The 18,252-nt window shown below is 44.9% G+C and overlaps 1 protein-coding gene across 1 annotated transcript in view; it reads left to right on the plus strand.

Moving 5' to 3' along the window:
* The first annotated feature begins 3,090 nt into the window (after positions 1–3,090).
* LOC119445845 (transcription elongation factor SPT6-like) overlaps positions 3,091–18,252 on the plus strand; it is an 81,656-nt gene continuing 66,494 nt past the window's right edge. Inside the window, 12 exon segments of the mRNA XM_037710148.2 lie at positions 3,091–3,240; positions 7,951–8,075; positions 9,274–9,384; positions 9,475–9,548; positions 10,823–10,939; positions 11,048–11,129; positions 11,643–11,724; positions 11,856–11,955; positions 12,795–13,214; positions 13,735–13,824; positions 14,940–15,085; positions 17,850–18,100. Coding sequence (XP_037566076.1) covers positions 7,967–8,075; positions 9,274–9,384; positions 9,475–9,548; positions 10,823–10,939; positions 11,048–11,129; positions 11,643–11,724; positions 11,856–11,955; positions 12,795–13,214; positions 13,735–13,824; positions 14,940–15,085; positions 17,850–18,100 — 1,582 coding nt within the window. The 5' untranslated portion in view covers positions 3,091–3,240; positions 7,951–7,966.

Consider the following 18,252-nt stretch of genomic DNA (forward strand, 5'->3'; position numbering starts at 1 on the left):
TTGGCACGCAAACCACTCCGTCTCCGGTATGGGCATGGGGTATGGGCATGTTCTGCCCCAAAAGGTTCTGCTTTCTGCGACCCTGTATGCCTGGATGTACGAAATGTATGATTATGTATGTATGCCTCTCTGAGTACGAAAAAAGTATTATTATTGCGATAGCAATTATATGGACACTCAAAAGCAGATTTCTGCCGTCGGCGTCGCCGTCGCCGTGAGGTTCCGTATGACGTCAATGGAGATGAAATCGTCGCCGCGCGCCGAACGCTGTATGTGCGAGTGAAAGGGCGCGAGGGACGCGCGCTTTCACGGGGAGTGAACGCACGGCGGAGAACAAACGCGCGTTCTGCGCCGTGCTCGCTTAAGGGCTGCAGAAGTAGGCGTCTCTTTCCTCCTTTACAATCACCATATATGTAGAGCAAACGCGCCTTCTTCCGATGCGCGAGAGGCCGTGGGGGAGGGGGGAAGGGGGAGGGAAGGGAGGCGACGTTTAGCTGCGGCACCAAGTGCCTATTTATATCAGAGGCTCCGGCAACAGTCACCAACGCCGCACGCATTTTGAGCGAACGCGGGCAAAATGCCGACGGCGTCGACAACAGTTCTGCGTGTTGCCGGTGCTGCTGCATGTCCAAGTTTATACAGCTGATAAAGCTAATATCATTACTCCGTATAGCTCTCTACAAATTTGCTATCGCAATTGATGCTTCGCCTTTCAGGTGAAACTGCGACAACTTTTTATTTTTTTTTTTAAATTTCGCACAATGACCCGAACACGGTACGTCAGTGTAACGTCATGGATTTCAAGGTAATCTTACGCATTTGGTGTTGTTAACGTATTAAAAAATACTGTAGAGTGTATTAAAGTATTAAAAGACTGTAGAGTGTATTGTGTGACAAAATACGCCCTAAAAAGGGTGCAACTGCTTGTAGAGTGTACACTCATAAAAAGGTTTGCCCCCTTTTGGGCTTATCTTGTACCACAACGATGATTGTCATCTGGCCTGCCCGCATTTCGCATTTCCTTCCCTTCAACCCGGCACTTCAACGTCACGAACGACATGCGCGTTATCAGCGTGACATTGCATTCTCGACAGGAAAGCAGCGAGCGCAGTTTTTTAGAAGGGAAACGCAAGCAAGGCAGATGACGATTATACACTCTAAACACAGTTCCACCCTTTGGGGCGTATTTTTGCCACAGAACAATAATCGTCATCTGACTTGCGTGGCTTTCCTTTCTTTAACGCTGTGCGCCCGGCACTTCTCGGTCACGAACGACAAGAGCGTTATCAGCGTGACACAGCGTTCTCGACAGGAAAGTAGCAAGTGCAGTGTTTTCAAGATAGGAAACGCAAGCAAGACAGATGACAATTACTGTTGTGTGGCAAAAATGCACCCCAAAGGGTGTAACTGTTTTTAGAGTGTATAGTAGTGGGACAAGATAACCCAAAGGGTGCAAACTTTGAGTGTACACTATAAAAAAAGTTGACGCCCTTTGGGTCGTATCTGGTCTCCAAACGATAATCGTCATCTGCCTTGCTTGCGTTTCATTTCTTTAAAACTCAGCGCTCGCTACTGTCCAGTCGAGAATGCTGTATATATCACGCTGATAACGCGCAAGCCTTCCGTGACTAGGAAGTACCGGGCTCGCAGCGTTATAGAAAGGAAATGCGGACAAGACAGATGACGATTATTGTTTGGGGACAAGATACGACCCAAAGGGTGTGAACTGCTTTTAGAGTGTAGAATTTCTCACGATACACTCCTTTCTTGAAAACGCAGCGCTCGCTATAGTTTCGTGTTGAGAATGCTATGTCACGCATAGAGTTTCATAGAGTGTTATAGTGGGAAACTCTATGTAGAGTTTCTCGATCACTACATGAGGAACTCTATGATGTCACGTATACTCTGATAACGCGCATCATGGAGGAACGAAAAATATATTTTTCCTTCCTCCATGACGCGCGCATGCCGTTCGTGACTTGGAAGTCCGGGCTCGCAGCGTTAAAGAAAGGAAATACGGGCAAGACAGATTACGATTATCCTTGTGGGACGAGATAAACCCAGGTGCAAACTTTTTTCAGAGTGTATAATATTGTTATAAATAATATGTTGTGATTGTTGGCACTTTTTAGGGCTTATCTTGTCCCGCAATGATAATCGTCATTTGGTTTGCTATACCCTTTCTTGAAAACTCAGCGCTCGCTACTTTCCTGTTGGGATCGAATGCAATGTCACGTTGACAACGTCTATGCCGTTCGTTGCACCAGCTGCATTTCGCTCATCGAAAAGGGGCAGTGCGTGTCGAAAAGAGGCAGCATATATGAATAACTCTTTAAATTGTAATGTGGTGAACGCGGTTTAAATCACGGATACGGGACCTAAAAGAGGTGCGAGTAATCCTAACGCATTTCTCTCGCATTTACTGCTAAATCGCCACTAAATTTTTTTACATACAGTTATTTGTGCGCGTTAACGCGGACTGTTGCTGAATAACAACGTGTTCTGCTGGGACGTCGCTCTTTTGCTGTCGAGTTTTTTTCTTCTTTTTGTCGTTTTCAATGTTATTTCTTCCTTTGTGTGTCTGTGTGGAGGAGCCACTAATGACTTTATTCTCATCAAGCAGAAGAAGTGACAGTTTGGTGAGGTGATATCGATTAATTATTCCGTAGGTAAGACACCGACGAGGAGGAAGAAATGGTCGACACTAGCTCACCAAGCGAAGCAGTCAATGTGGCGAAGTGGACTAGTTGGTTGCTGGAGCTCGCATTCATGTTTCAGTCTATTTGTTTCTTTCTGCGTGAGTGCAAACCTCTAGTTTTAGTAATGTTGAGTGCAAACATAGAGAAGCTGTGCATAAATGCAGGCTCATCTAGCCGCAGCTAAAAACTGAAACCGAAACTGTAAATCCGACACGTGCAATATCCTCGTCAATAACTTTTAAATAAAAAGATAGGATTCCTGATAAAAGTTAAATATATATGCCTACTGTTTGTGTTGCTTAAAAGTGTGCAACGTGCAGCAATATGGTTTCGAAACTGATGCGAGGTGTGACCACGAAGAGCCAAGCGTCATCGTCTTCTTCATCGAAACGTGCAGGGCGCCCTCGTACGCTCTGTGCTGTTTTTAAAGCACTGCGTATTTTGCGTGCTTTTACGGTATCTACCCGTATTTGCCAAGAAACATAGTGCACACTTAAGGATAATAAAGTTTCAAGCCCAGTGCCAATATCTGACGCCTCCGGTGAGTTCCTTTTACGGTGTCGCGCAAGCTGAAACGCATGACCGCTGGTTGTGCCAGCTACAAGTGCGGCTCCATCCTAGGCCTGACGCTCATTAAAAACCGAAAAAAATGCCTTCTTTCGCTTAGCTGTACCTAATGGACTGTTCTTGAAGTATGCAGAATGAATGCCGTACACCAGTTGTAATTGGGCAGCATGTCGACATGGGCAACGTGGCCCGTGTCACTTTTTTTTCTTTCTTTATCCTTATTTTGTCTTGGTTCTTCATGGTCAACTCGGCGTACTGTTGTAGATCTCCATCTAGGCACTTTTCTGACCTCTCGTTATGGTACAGCGTTGGCTGCTTCACAGGTTCCTTTGTTTCATGGCAGCATACGTGAATAGAAAAGTGAGTGATCGTTTTCGGACTGACATCTACTTCGTGCTGCGCGTATTGACGCGAAGCCCGTGGAAACGTAATGAAAAGTAAACCAGAGAAATTAAATCTCGTGTCCGTCTTTTTCACGCGAGTGGGTCCTTGAATGCAAGATTTCTTGTTTTCTATAACTGGCAACGGAGATCTAACCCCATATACGATGGGGAGCTGTGTAACATTTGAAGTTGTCATATTTGTCATTTCTGGAACTGACAGCATATTTTGGCGTGATATCCCTGCTGCCGCATTGATTTTATGTTGCAGGACGTATTTTCAAAAGAAATTACTTCTCCCTGTTTACGAACAAGGCCGTTCTAATGTTTCCAAGCATTTTAATCCATCAGGCAAGCACGTAGGTTGTTCATACGACTATTGTCATCGGAGTTTGACGGGGCAGGAGTACTCTTGGCACCTTGAGAGTTCAGGCACCTTAGGTTTAGGACGGTTTTCCGTTGTTCCACAGGAAGAGCGAATTCTGTGTCTCAGCCTTGCGCTCCTGATTGTCGTCTTTAATTGAAGCCAGAAGCTGCAGTTCCTATCAAAACGCAGTGTGGACATAATGCAGCTTGGCGATTCATGGGTTGAAGTATCTCCAAACTGGGGTAGCTTTCTGAAGCAGCACGTCTTGTGTCGGATACTAGTCTTGTTGCTGTTACAGGAGAGTAGGCACAGTAATTCGCGATTTGTTGGTGGAGGAGCATAGCTTTGCATACAGATTAAAATCTCGGACTGTTTGTTGGATCATTAATGTTACAAACCCAGGCATCGGTCAATATTAATCTGCCTATGCAGTTAATAGCTATTGAGTCATACAGTGTGCATACTACCAACACATGCTGTTTGAGCCTACCTTAACTCAACCTTAACTCGCAACCAAGCTCTCAATGTTTAGGAGGGTATGCGTTGCTTTTCTACACATACACGAGAAAAAAAAAAAAAAGAATGAAAAATTGTTTTTCTTCAATTCTTGCAAGAGCATGAACGATTAAAGGGTTAATAACCAGCATGCTTGAAATGAAGCAAGCAAGCAATACATTATAATTGACATACGTCTTCAATATAAAGGGCCTGGTTATTACTGTAATGTGGCTATTAGTGGTAGTGATCTAATGTGTGGTATTGCAGACTGAGCCAGGTGGCTCCCCACAGTCGTATTAAACATTCTCGTTTTTAATAACTGAACACTGACTGTGTTCCATGGTAGGCATGCTTTTGTAAATTTGGGGCCATTTGTTTTGAAGCTGTTTTGGTTTTCGATGAGCCAATGCACCGCAATTTCGCACAGTAAGCGTGAGATCATGCACATGTTATTGAAGGCTACAAGACGAAAAAGGACAACTTTATTCTCCCTTAGCCGTATTAATGCCGTCATAGCTACTGATGGTAAAAAAAAAAAAAAAAGGTAGAGGTGAAAAAGAAAAAAAAAAAAAAACATGAACAGTAGTAGCCATGCTTAGTGAGGTACTGTGGAAGTAGCTAACTTGGGCAGGTAGGTTTAGCGGAGAAGATTTGAGTGTTCTTTGCAATGGTGGTTTTGTGTTGCGCACTTAGAAGAGATACTTCGTCCTAACAAGTGTGCCATTTTGTTTACGAAGTCTCAGTCTTGAGTGCGACTTGGATGTGCGGTGGGTTACACATCAGTGGTTTGTTTATATTGCCGTGAATTAAGTACAGGATGCTTGGAATGATCCATGACTAAGCGAGCTGTTCTATGTACTGAAAACTTTGTATGACCTGGTTCTGCATCACGAGTGTGATAATAGTGATGTAGTAAGAAAATGTTTTTGCACACCTGTAGTTTCAGAATAACTGTCTGCAGATTAAGTGCAGTGTTATTTTAGAGGTTCCATTTTCATGCCTTTTTCTCACAGTATATAAAATTGTCAGAACTGCTAGTTTACTTTAGCCGTATTTTTCTCAGAACCGAAAAATCAGTAATTTTTGTTGAAATAGTTTGCAGGTTGCCATGTTTAGTTGTCTGTCATTTGACAGGTTGCAGAGAAACATCTATAAAATTTATGTGAAACAAAAAAGTAACTCGCTTTCTTTCATTGCATAATATTGTTACGCGAACGAAGGATTAAGTACAGGAGACTATTTACGAGTATATTTACAAATGATAGCTGCAGCGCTGGCCAGATCAGCCGATAGCTCGAGAGCCCAGAGCAGTTCGTCTTCTTCGTCTAGGTGCCCGCGCGCCTCGTTCAAACAACCACATGCCACACGCGTGTAGCATAATCCCCCGGCGGCAGAAGCGACGACCCGGAGCGTCTAAATGTCATCACTGGGAGGGTGATACTGCTTCAGTCGTGTAACGTGCACGATATCACTGGACTGGGAAGCAGATGGGGCGTCAGGGGCGATCTCGTAGGTGACGGGAGTCACGGCACGAATCACTCGGTGGGGGCCTGTGTAACGAGACAGCAGTTTTTCTGACAGGCCGACCTGACGCGACGGAGACCATAGGAGCACCAAAGAACCAGGTGGGAAGTGCAGGTCGCGGTGTTGCTGGTCGTACAAACGCCGTTGACTCTCTTGGGAGTGCAGAAGGTGGCCACGGGCAATTGCCCTTGCGTGGGCAGCGCGGGCGACGGCGTCAAGGGCATATTCACTGGTGGGTGCTGCGTGAACAGGGAGGCTTGTGTCGAGGGGCAGTGCTGGTTCTCGGCCGAACAGAAGGAAAAATGGTGAATAACCGGCTGTGTCGTGGCGCGAGGAATTATACGCAAAGGTGACAAACGGTAGAGCGAGGTCCCAGTCAGTGTGGTCGGAAGACACATACTTCGCGAGCATGTCTGTGAGAGTGCGATTAAGACGCTCTGTGAGGCCATTCGTTTGCGGTATCTGGAATACAGATCGCTGCGAGGCGCAGCTGTCTGCACCAGTCGGGCGTCAGGTCGGGAGATGGAGCAGGCAGCAGGAAAACCGAGGTTGGCAAACTCTTGCCGCACAACCTCCTGAATGAGGGAGATCGCTGGGGCTGGTTGGTCAATGGTGGGGTCAAGTGGGCGCGGATGGAACGTGGCAGGACTGGCAGCCTCGATCTCACGGCGAACAATACGCGTGACGGTCTCATTGGAGGGGGGCGAAGCGGTAAGGGCGACGCAGGACGACGTCGCAGCTGTGTTAGGGAGCCGGGAGAATTGTGGAATGACGCGGCGGCTTTTGGCGAGCTCAAAGCGGCGGCATTCCTTGACAATGACGTCGATGGTAGACACATTGTTGAAGATCAACAAGTTGTATGCATCGTCCGCGATCCCTTTGAGAACGTGGCCGACCTTGTCAACTTCGACCATGTTCTCGTCGACTTTCCGGCAAAGAGCTAGCACGTCTTGTATGTACGAGACATACGATTCAGGGGAAGACTGCACTCGAGTAGCAAGCTCTTTCCTTGCAGCCTGCTGCCGACCGGTCGGATTTCCAAAGAGGTCGCGGAGCTTCTCCTTGAAAGCGTCCCAGCTAGAGATCTCCTCCTCGTGTGTCCGGAACCAGACACGAGGTGTTCCGCCCAAGTAGAAGAGGACATTAGCTAGCATTATGGTAGGGTCCCAGTGGTTGTTGCGGCTAACAAGCTCATACATGCGTAGCCAGTCATCAACGTCAACATTATCTTGGCTGGAGAAGATGCCAGGATCGCGGGGAGTGGCTACCGTGACGTACGTTGTGGTTGGAGTTGCAGTAGCAGCAGCAGACGAGGTGTCACCGGGAGCCATGGCGGAAAGCTGGACGGTGCGGCCGCTGCGGAGCTCCGTGGCGAGGACGGGGAACGGCACGCTCCACCAAAATGTTACGCGAACGAAGGATTAAGTACAGGAGACTATTTACAAGTATATTTACAAATGATAGCTGCAGCGCTGGCCAGATCAGCCGATAGCTCGAGAGCCCAGAGCAGTTCGTCTTCTTCGTCTAGGCGCCCACGCGCCTCGTTCAAACAACCACATGCCACACGCGTGTAGCAATATTATTTATAATGATGCAGGGGACATAAACAGATACTTTTTAAAATGCTTTTTCATATTTTGCCGTGCATTGTGTGCAACAATAAGGCACGTAAATAATTTCTTTGTCTGGCAGGTTGCAGTGTGTATTGTATGTTGTATCTTAGTTACAGTATCAGTTTTAGTTCAACATTAATGCCACCAGCTGTTGTTTTCATAACTGCGGCTCGTGCAGGAAAGGCAGTCAATGTGTGGCCTTCTTTTCTATGTAACCAGATGCCACTTGCATTGGGCTGTACCTGTTGACTACACATAATGTCACGCTTAAGTTGTGGACCGTTTGTTTATTTTGACTGCAGATCCCTGCCCCCGGCCATGGCAGACTTCTTGGAGAGTGAGGCCGAGGAGTCGGACGATGAGGAGGTGACCGGGAAACGACCATTAGTGGACGATGACGATGAGGAAGAAGAGGAGGAAGAAGATGGTAGGGCGCTTTGATAGACATGCAGATAGATGACAAAAGTGTCCTTTATGCTTGGGTTGCTTTGCGAATGAGGCATCTTTCTGCATAAAACACATCCAAGGGATCGCAACAGAACATTCTCTTTGATATAATTATATGGAGTGCGCTCTATTTTGTAATGGTTGGATAGCGCAATGAAACTTGTATGGGCAGGCGCTTGTAATGCTCTCTCCAAGACACGTCAGCTGTGTTTGCTTATAACTTGAAGCAGCACGAAGGGACGAGGACATGAACAAGAAAACAACTATGACAGGATGAGTGCTGACTGCTAACTGAAGTTTATTTGAGAAGCAGCAGCCATTTATAAAGGGTCGAGTACACAACAATAACCATCAGGATCGACAGGCATGCGCACAGGTGCCCCTTCGCGCTGCTTTAAGTTATATTCAAGAAAACCAACTCGCTCAAATCAAGTTGTGCTACTAGTGTTTGCAATAATGCACATTGTTATTACATGGGTTTAACTATATATTTAGCTATAGTTAAACGTGTTCCCTATAAACTAAGCGTGTGTTTTTATTTTGTACTGCTGCTATTGGATGAAAAGGAGGTATGATATCTTTTTGCTTCTTAGATTGCCACAATCATCATCATCAAACAGATCTTGCTTGGATCAGGTTAAAAGCCTCTTCCAGAGGTTTCTAACTAGCTCGGTCCTTTGTTGCCAACATTTGCTATACCTGCTAAATTTCTAACCTGGGGGTCCTTCATCTAATTATCGGTCAGCCCGCTCTGCATCTCTCCCCACGTCATTCTTTCAGTTTGATAATAGACCAGGAGTTATCTGCTTTGCACAACATGGACTACCCAACTTTGCATCATCTTGTTCACCTCAAACAGACTATCATGTACTCTTGTTTAATCTCTGATTGATATATTTCTGTATTTCTGCCTATTGTATTTCTATTCATTGCTTGTTGTATTATTCCTGGCTTCTTCACAAGTGTGTTAGCCTAGAAGTTATGGCCTTTTGCTTCGCTCTTTCCATAAGGAGACATTCGTTTTTATCATGGCACTGTGTTAAAGAGTTGTTGTTCATTTTAAATTTGTGAAATTTTAGACACAGTTTGACCTAATTATGTTAAAAGGTTGCTTTCAATTCATGTGATATTTAAAAAAAATCATAGGTTGACATATTTATGTTCTCTGCTTGTTTTAGATGATGAGAGGTTGAGAGAAGAGATGAAGGATCTTATCAATGATGAAGAGGAAGAAGTTGAAGAGGACTCGGACGATGATGTAGGAGGCAAAAAGAAGCGGCGGCATCACGGTAGGATATTGAGTCATTGCAACATAGATCACAGTTTCATAATTGTGGGCTTCTACAGGTATGACGCAACTAACTTGTTATGTTTTCCAGATGACTTTGACGACAATCTAGAAGATGAAGATTACGATCTTATAGAGGAAAACTTGGGAGTCAAAGTGCAGAGGGTAAGTTAGAGCTGAGGCGCAGATCTTGTCTTTTTTTTTAATGTGTAACTTCCGCATCGTAACAATATTATGAGAAATAGCGTACATCATATTGTCTATAAATAAACACACAAATAAAATATTTTTCTTAAAAGGACAGGCAACCACTCAAAACATAAATCGAGATAACACCGCTGATGGAAAAATTGCCTTTTGTACTGGTTAAAATGAGCCATGTTTTTCTCATTAAACATGAATTTGTATTTTTAATTCTTCACTAAAGGTTGTGGAAAATAACCTTTGGCGCCCCCGCATGGCAAAAAAATGAACATGCGTAAGAGGCCTATCGCGTGACCTTCTATTAGTGTATGATGTTCCTGGTCTTTTTATTAGTATTGAAATGCTTTTTTTCTAACTTACAATGTGCAGATAGGCCTTCATTTGTAGTGAGTAGAAAAGTGGCGCTGCCTTCGTTTTCGATGAGTTGGCTTAGCTCGTCTATCGACAGAATAACAACGATGGGGGCCAGCCAGCCATGACGTAGGCATTTACTTGGGGAAGAACGCGGTACAAATATAAGAAAGGTCTGTACGACAACGCAAACTTAATGTACCACCTTTTTGTTTTTAAAAGTGGTTAATGTCAAAATGCAGGTGGTTAACCACAGTTGCACTCACTGCTGTGAAACCAGAATGATGGGCGGCTTTCACAATTTGCAAGGCGGGGCTATTGGCATCGCTCTCACTTCTCAGAGGCTGCTCAGATTGAAAAATTCTGCTTACAAATTATGCACGCGCTTTTGGAAGTAACCGCTGCAGGCGCAAACACTACCGATGGTGAGCTTTTCATTGCGCCATTAAAAACTAGGTCCTTAATAATTGGTTTTCTGTCCCTTTAAGTTGTGGAACATGATTATCAGGCTTTTGATGTTTGTTTTGGCATTTGATGCCTTTGTTCTCACTGTTGGTTCTAGTATTATGCCATAGGCATTTGTCAGTTCTGTTACCTGCTTGACGTTTCTTGAACCACGTGTACCGTAGTTAAAACAGTGCTTCAAAAAGATCTCAATGAGCTTTAAGTCAGTTGCATGCTTCACTTAATACTGTCGTCTGCAGTCTGCCCTAGAGTTACTACAGCACTTTTACTATGTTCATTCATCTGTGCCATGAGAAACACGCGCTAGGTTGTCCTCAAGTGGAATATATTTTCCTACCACAGTATGTGCGAATCTGTGTTTTAGTTATGTCATCATTTTGGCTAATGCCTGTATGTATGTTTGTATATTCCCGTTACAGAAAAAGAAGTTCAAGCGTGTGAGGAGAATAGAGGACGAAGAAAGTGACAATGAAGAAAGCAAGGACAGCACCAATCGTGATGCCATTGCCAATGAGCTGTTTGAAGGATCTGATGCGGTGAGTAGGGAAAAAAGAAAATGCTCATAAAAGCTTTTTAGCATAGTTTATGGCCAGTTCTGGATGTAGGGGATGCTTTTGCATGATTTAATTTGATGTGTGTTTCAGGAGGCAGCTGCTGAGCAGGATGAAGAAAGAGGAGAGGGAGAAGAGGAGGAAAGGGAAGGCTCGGGCTCCGAGCTTGAGTCTGGTACGCTGGCCACCTTTAGCGTTTACATTTTACCTGAATGTTTACGTCGATGTTCATGTCAGCCGATCCTTGAAATGATACACTGGCACCTATGCTTTGTTGACGAGGGACCGACGAAATTGATCGAATTATCCGGTGGGCTGAAAAACAAGATGCAGAAAAAAAACACCTAAAAACGCCGATGATTTGTTTGGGCAGAATTTGCCAGATTCTGAAAGTGTGGTGTTCATTTAAGTCTTTGTACAATGATAACATGTTCACCTAAATTCCTGGCTTTATAGCTAGATTATAGGGAAGGTTAACTTCCTGTCATTCACTTGCTCCAGAAGTGAATATTTAGGAGCACATTTTAAAGATTACTCTGGCAGTCAAAAGCTAGATACAGCCCCCCCCTCCCCCTCTTCCTTTGTAGTTCCTCTCATACCCTAGACATTGTTTCAGGACATTGAGAACAATCAATTGTTGTGTCCTAAGTGAACTTGTAAAATACTGCTTCTTGTTCATACTCACTAGATCCCGATGATTTCATTGTCGATGATGATGGCCAGCCTATCACAAAAGGCAAGAAGAAGAGGCATATCAAGTACACTGACCAGTGAGTATAGTTCCAAAATTTGCCTCTCCAAGCCGAGGGGATGCATTAAGAAGCACGCCTGGGATCTTGCAATTGTTTGAAGCTCAGTTGGTAGTGAGGATCAGGCACTGAAATTTGGTTTGCTATTCCAGGGCCCTGCAGGAAGCTCAGGACATTTTCGGTGTCGATTTTGACTTTGACGAGTTCTCCAAGTACCAGGATGACTACGATGAGGAAATGGAAGAGGAAGAGGTAAGTCTCTTGCTTTGAGGGCTTCAACTTCTTTCAAGAAATTTTGTTCTGTGTACACTTGTAAATATCTTTAAAAATAACTTGCTGTGTGCATAGCTAGTACTTTGTGAGAATGCTGTCACAGGTGCGTTTTCTAACTTCTGGAGAGCTTGGGAAGTCCAGTTGTAGTAATTGTTGAAGTGCCATAGCAACAACATATATTTTTCTATAATATAAAACATGCTGCTGTTGAACTATATTTGCTAGAAATAAGATGTAGGGTAGAGTATGTTGGGGCCGTGTAAAATATCAGAAAAGTGAGCCTTGTTTTTCCCATCTTATATTGCAGTGTAGATTTTACTGCCTCTGAAGGAGAGATGTACTTTGTTTATTGCAAAACAAGTCAACTCTTTAAAATATTTAGGTATGGTACTGAGGTCCTGGTCCAATGTGACGTTAATCTTTCTTTGTGTTCTTTTTTTAATTGTTATCATAATTTAGTGTTTGATTTTCGTGTTCCCTTTTGCAGCTCAGGCCTCTGGATCTGCAGGATTTTATAAAATAAACATAAACTAAGCTAAGCCGAGTAATAGCTAAGCGGATGTGGGAATCTCCTTCCCACATCCCTAAATGTTTGTTCTGCTGGCTTTTCTTAACTTGATGAAGAAGCTCATAAAGTTTGCCATGTGCCAGGTAGCAGCGAGCTAAATACACAGCCTGAAGCATGTAAGCAGTGTAATTAAGAGCATGCAGCACCGAAACTGAAGGAATGAAGTGCTGTGTTCATCACTTTCCTCTGTCCTGCTTTGTAAGGCCAAGCTGATCAGAATCTTCACATTTTCTTATTTTGTTGTCTGCAGTATGAGGATGAAGAAGAGGAAGGGGAGACTCGCCCACGCCCCAAGAAGACGTCACGCAAGCGCCAGACGAAGAAGAGCATTTTTGAGGTGTACGAACCAGTCGAGCTGGAGCGAGGCCACTTCACCGACCGGGATAACGAAATACGGACGACAGACGTGCCCGAACGGTTCCAACTACGGGCAGTGCCGGTGACGTCGGCTTCCGAGGAAGAGATTGCGCGTGAGGCTGAGTGGATCTACAAGCATGCATTTGGGAACCCCACAATCTCGGTGCAGTCGGCTGTTGATGAAGGCGCCAAGGGGTCCTCTGCCGCTTCTGATCTGGCAGGTCGACACCAGCCTCCTGCAGGGCGCAAGAGTGTGACAGCTGTGGCAAAGATTGCCGAGGCGCTGAAGTTCATGAGAAATCAACTTTTTGAGGTTTGTCTCTCTCTCTCTCCCATGTAAACTATGGCTGAGTATTCCTCATTTGTAAAGTGCCTCATTTGTAAAGTGAAGTTCTATTTACGTGTTAAATTATGACAAGTGTGCTTTGTGCCTCATTTGTAAAGTGAAGTTCTATTTACGTGTTAAATTATGACAAGTGTGCTTTGTGACATTTGTTTAGATTAGAAGTCCACGTGGGGTCAATTGTTTTCAGAAGTGCAGTGCTATTTCGAGTGGAGATTACTTCTATTGCCTCTCTGGAAGTACAAATTGCTGGTGTGTCACACACTGATTTTAATTTTAACTGTGCTGTACACTTTTTAGTGTCATGCTGAGGTTGTTGGATGGATGGATGGCAGTGTGCCAGCTACCTTCATTAAGTATTAAAACAGTGCATGCATTGTTCTCCCTTAATAACTTGTGTGAAAGTGAATTTCTTGTTGACTTGTTACTCTGTGTAGCAGATGACCTGATAAACCAAGTCTTGAAGCATTTTTATTCTTAATTGCTGCAGGTTCCATTTATTGCCTTCTACCGAAAGGAGTACGTGGAGCCTGACCTCAACATTAACGACCTCTGGACAGTCTACAAGTGGGATGAAAAGGTGCCGACGAAGTCCGCGACTTACTTTTGCCTATTTTGTAATGTCATAGCTTTGCTTTCATGCAGTTAGTCTGCAGTTTCGTGCAGTTTGCCTTTCCTAGTGGTTCTCAGACTGACGGCAGTGCTTGGCAGAGCATAACATGGTGTTGTGTAGGACTTCACGTAAATGGTTCTGCTGGTGCCGTGATTTGAGTTGCGGCAGAATTGTGCGACTCTTTCATCTGCAACTAAGCCATCTCTTGTCATAAAACAAACGTTGAGAGATTTATTTAATGTTCACCTTTATACTTGCCGTGGTAATTCAGCGGCTATGGCGTTCTGGTGCTGAGCACAAGGTCAAGAGTTTGATTCCAAGCCACGGTGGTCACATTTCGTCAAGAGTGGAAGGGGTGTAAAGCAAAATTGCCTGTGCGCTTAGATTTAATTGCATCTTAAAGAACCCAATGCGTGAATAAATGTAACTTGTGTATTTGGTCATGTCATTCCTGGACCCCAGAGCCCACACATAGTCTGCAACACGCACAAGATGTTTCATGTACCCTACTGCGGTCATTTCCCTAATAAGCTGACCCGATTTTTTTTCTTGCCTTTAGTGTCTCCTTAAAGAGAGTGCATTTTACTGGGAATAGTTGGGCTCATAGTAGCTCTTGCAGAAAAAATTTCAGTGAGTAAACATTTTTTTTTTTTCATTGCACACAGGAAGAAAAAGTGCTTACTGAGCCTTACTCGAATAGACCGTCGCCAGCCACCACAAACAAGATGTCTCAGTACTGCAAAGCTGCTAATTGAATCTGATAGGCTTGACTCTTGGTTTGTGTAAACCTCGTGGTGAGATACACAAATACAGTCCACTAAGCTTAGCCAAAAGCGAAATTCAGATATTTTCAAGCACTCCATAAGAATTAAAGGCTTTCAAGGGCTTGGAAATGATAGCTGCACATTCAAGGATTTTCAAGCACCACTACGATCTTAGGGATAGGTACACCACCTAAAGAAGCCCAGTGCATAGTGAAGCCTGTGCTGCATTTCTGCGTGCTTCATTGTCAGGACAAAAGACGGCTGTGCAAGGTAGTTGTTTCACTCATGCGCTCCCTTTTTTTTTCTCTGGTAATGCAGTGGTGCCAGCTGCAGCAGCGTAAGAAGAATCTGCAGCAGCTGTTTCAGCGCATGCAAGAGTTCCAGTGTGATCAGATACTGCAGGAAGACCCGGACAAGCCGCTGCCAGAGAATGTACGACCCATTGATGAAAACGACTTCCAGAGGTACTCTTTCCTCTTTCTGTGTCACTGTTCTCTTTTGGTACTTCCTAAAGGATTGTGTTAGAACAATCGAGACTGTTGACTGCTTCGAACATGAACGGTTTATTGAAGAAGTGAAGTAGCACACGGTTGAGCCAAGGATCCGTTCTCTTGCTCTTCGTCTTCGAGTATCTTGATGATGATATTTTACAAGCTCCCGCCCGCCCAACTGGCACAGAGATAGGCTTTGGTGGGCTATTTGAAACACTCTTCAAGAGGGTAGATGTTGTTCACAGATCTTTTGAGAAACTCTTTGTTGCCTGTCCGAAGTAAGCAAGCTCTTGTTACTCCGTCGCGTCCAGGGTAACTTTTTTTCAATTTGGCCCATTTTCCAAAATGTTCTTGGACCCCGGTCTTCAATTAAAACCACATCGCCTTGGGACAATGGTTTCGATTGTCATGTCTTGGCTTTGACAATAGCTCCTATTTCCGTGAGATAATCGTGATGCCATCTCTTCCACCAAGCTTTCACTAGTTTGCATCTACTTCGCCATGCTTCTTCAATGTCTCCATTGTATTGTCTTGTTTGTCCGTCTTGAAGCTATTGGCGACCGCTTATGATGTCTGCAGGAGTTATTGGCATGGGCTCATTAGGTTCACCATACACGTAAGTTAACGGTCGATTGTTGAGCACTCCTTCAACTTCTGCTACAATTGTGCGTAGCTCCTCCACTGAAGTTGTTTTTCTTGAGATAATTTTTCGTATCAATGTCTTTAGGCTTCGTATGAGGCGTTCGTAGAATCCTCCCCTTGGCGCTCGCGCCAAGGAGCCGTTCTCTCGCTCTTCGTCTTCGAGTATCTTGATGATGATATTTTACAAATTGGTTTATATGACTAGATTGGTTACTTATTTTGATTGCTGCAAGAAGGAGCCACTTCCTCTTAAGGATTTGAATGAATGTCTCATGTGAATTGTGGGATCTCAAGTGTGCCCTTGGGACAAAGGAACGACAATGCAGTAATGCAAACAACCAAAAAGGGCATTTATTGCACCTTTCCTGCACCAATGCCAGCTAGCCGAATTACAATCAATAGAATATACCGATGAGCGTATCTGACTCACCGCGACGATATTGAGCGAATATGTTCGCCCCAGTGCTGGACACCAGCGCCTAATCGTTCGCGTGTATAGTCACGCGAATGGTGGCACATTCGAACGATTGTGTTTGTTCATCCCGGTGCCCCGCTATGTCCAACGAGCAGCGCAGCACTCGTGCCATCTCTCGTACTATTCTGCAACTACATCGAGCTACGCGGCGAAGCCGGATTACAGGAGACGCGAGAGCCTTGCGGGGAAAACATCAGTGGACGTGGGAGGGTCAAACGTACCGTACCACAGAATACGCATACTCCTTAGGGCTTAAAATTTTTTTGCCTTTCCTCCTTGGTGAGAAGCATGCCTGCGGGGATGTGAAAAGTGTCGATAACAGCATTGTACTGTAGAATCTTGTAAATTCGAACTCCAAGGGGACCAGAAATTATGCGAATGAAACTAGAGTTAGAACTAAGGAGAGCCCCATTAAATGTAGTGCCTGATCAATTGTGCAGCACAGCGCGCAAACCAAAACCGTCACTGTGCTGCATTGAAAAAGTCTTATCTTTCTTCCATTAGTGCGTGACGACATGGGCTGAAAGAAGCCTAGGTACTGTATAAGGTTTAAGTGCAATAAGATAGCGCCTCGCGTGCTGTTTGCTGTGGGTGCGAGGGAAAACATGTGAGGGTGAGCCGAGAAGGATGGTGGCTTGATGCAAGCCATCCTCCCGCAAGCCCAGTGTTGGAGATGGGATTGAGTGCTCCTAGCAGCTCGATGGGAGTCAATAACAGGTGAGGGCGCGATAACAGGATCAAGCCTGCGCCAAGAGAGAGGGGCGTGAGGAGGAGGCAGGTGAGCGCAGTAAAGTGATCAAGCGGGGGTTAGGAGGCTCCTAGAGCCTGCCGCTCTGCTTGCCCTTGTTTGGTCTCGGCTCCCCGAGTCTTTTCTTATCATTTTTATGGCACGTGACATTGCGGTAGCTAGTGACGCATTGAACCTTTGCCTTTGGCTCGGGTTTGTCCGAAAAGTGGTCCATGGGAGTGAGAAACTTTGTTTGAAATAACCGTTGCGCTATTAATTAAATTCAAGTTCGTGCCATCACCAAAAGAGCAGTTTGAATTTTCTGTCAATTCAAATTGATAGATTTCAAATGATCGGGATTTCACTGTAGTTGTCTCCGAGTTTCGAAGCCATTGGCGAGGGTTACTAAGGTGGAGTCGGCGCCATTGATAACGGTGGCAAATTGTTTCAATGAAAAACACAACACCGAACAGCAAGAAGCTTGGTAGCGAACGTCGAAGCAGTTAGGCCTAGCGTTATCGCAGGTGATGGCTACGGCTGCCAGCAGATCTGCGTGTGAGAGCGCCAGTTCGAGGCGGCGAGATAATCAATATTGTGGCGGTGGTGGCTTCGATAAATGCTGTTTCGGACCTGCGAAGATGGCAAAAAGTCCGGAAAATCGGACGGCGAACGTATTTCGTGTCCAAAATTTCAGACGTTCTTATACATTGACTCTATGGGTTATGTGGCAGTGCCACGAAGGTGTCCGAAATATCAGGTATGTCCGAATAATCGGGCATCCGGGAAGTCGGTTGTTGACTGTATAGCTCTGCTGCATAATTGGCCAGCAACCAGCTGTATTCCTCTGCATTGAGCAAGTTTCCACTCTCTAGACAGATTCACCTTCCTTGCAGGCTGAAAGAGGTGCAGACGCCCGAGGAGTTGCGTGATGTTTACCAGTTCTTCCTGCTGTACTACGCACAAGAGATACCTGAGATGCAGGAGGCGATGCGTAAGCGTAAGAGGAAAGAGGCCGAAGCCGAGAATAATGAAAACGGCGAGAATGCAACGGCCAAGGAACCCGAGGACCTGGATGATGAGAATCAGCGGTTGAAGCATCCTGTTCGGAAGCGTCTGTTTGACATTTGTCGGGACATGGGACTCGGTAGGTTCATTTGCTCTCTTCTTGTGTTTTTATTGTGATAGTGCGTTGTACTCCAAGAGGGAAATATTTGTGAACTTGTGAGCCTAAAGTAGTTGTGAGCTGGACCGGCCGTTTTACAAATGAGATGCTTGCGTCTTCCCCACATTGTGTTT

The sequence above is a fragment of the Dermacentor silvarum genome, chromosome 3 (genome assembly GCF_013339745.2).
Source record: "Dermacentor silvarum isolate Dsil-2018 chromosome 3, BIME_Dsil_1.4, whole genome shotgun sequence".
NCBI lineage: Eukaryota > Metazoa > Arthropoda > Arachnida > Ixodida > Ixodidae > Dermacentor > Dermacentor silvarum.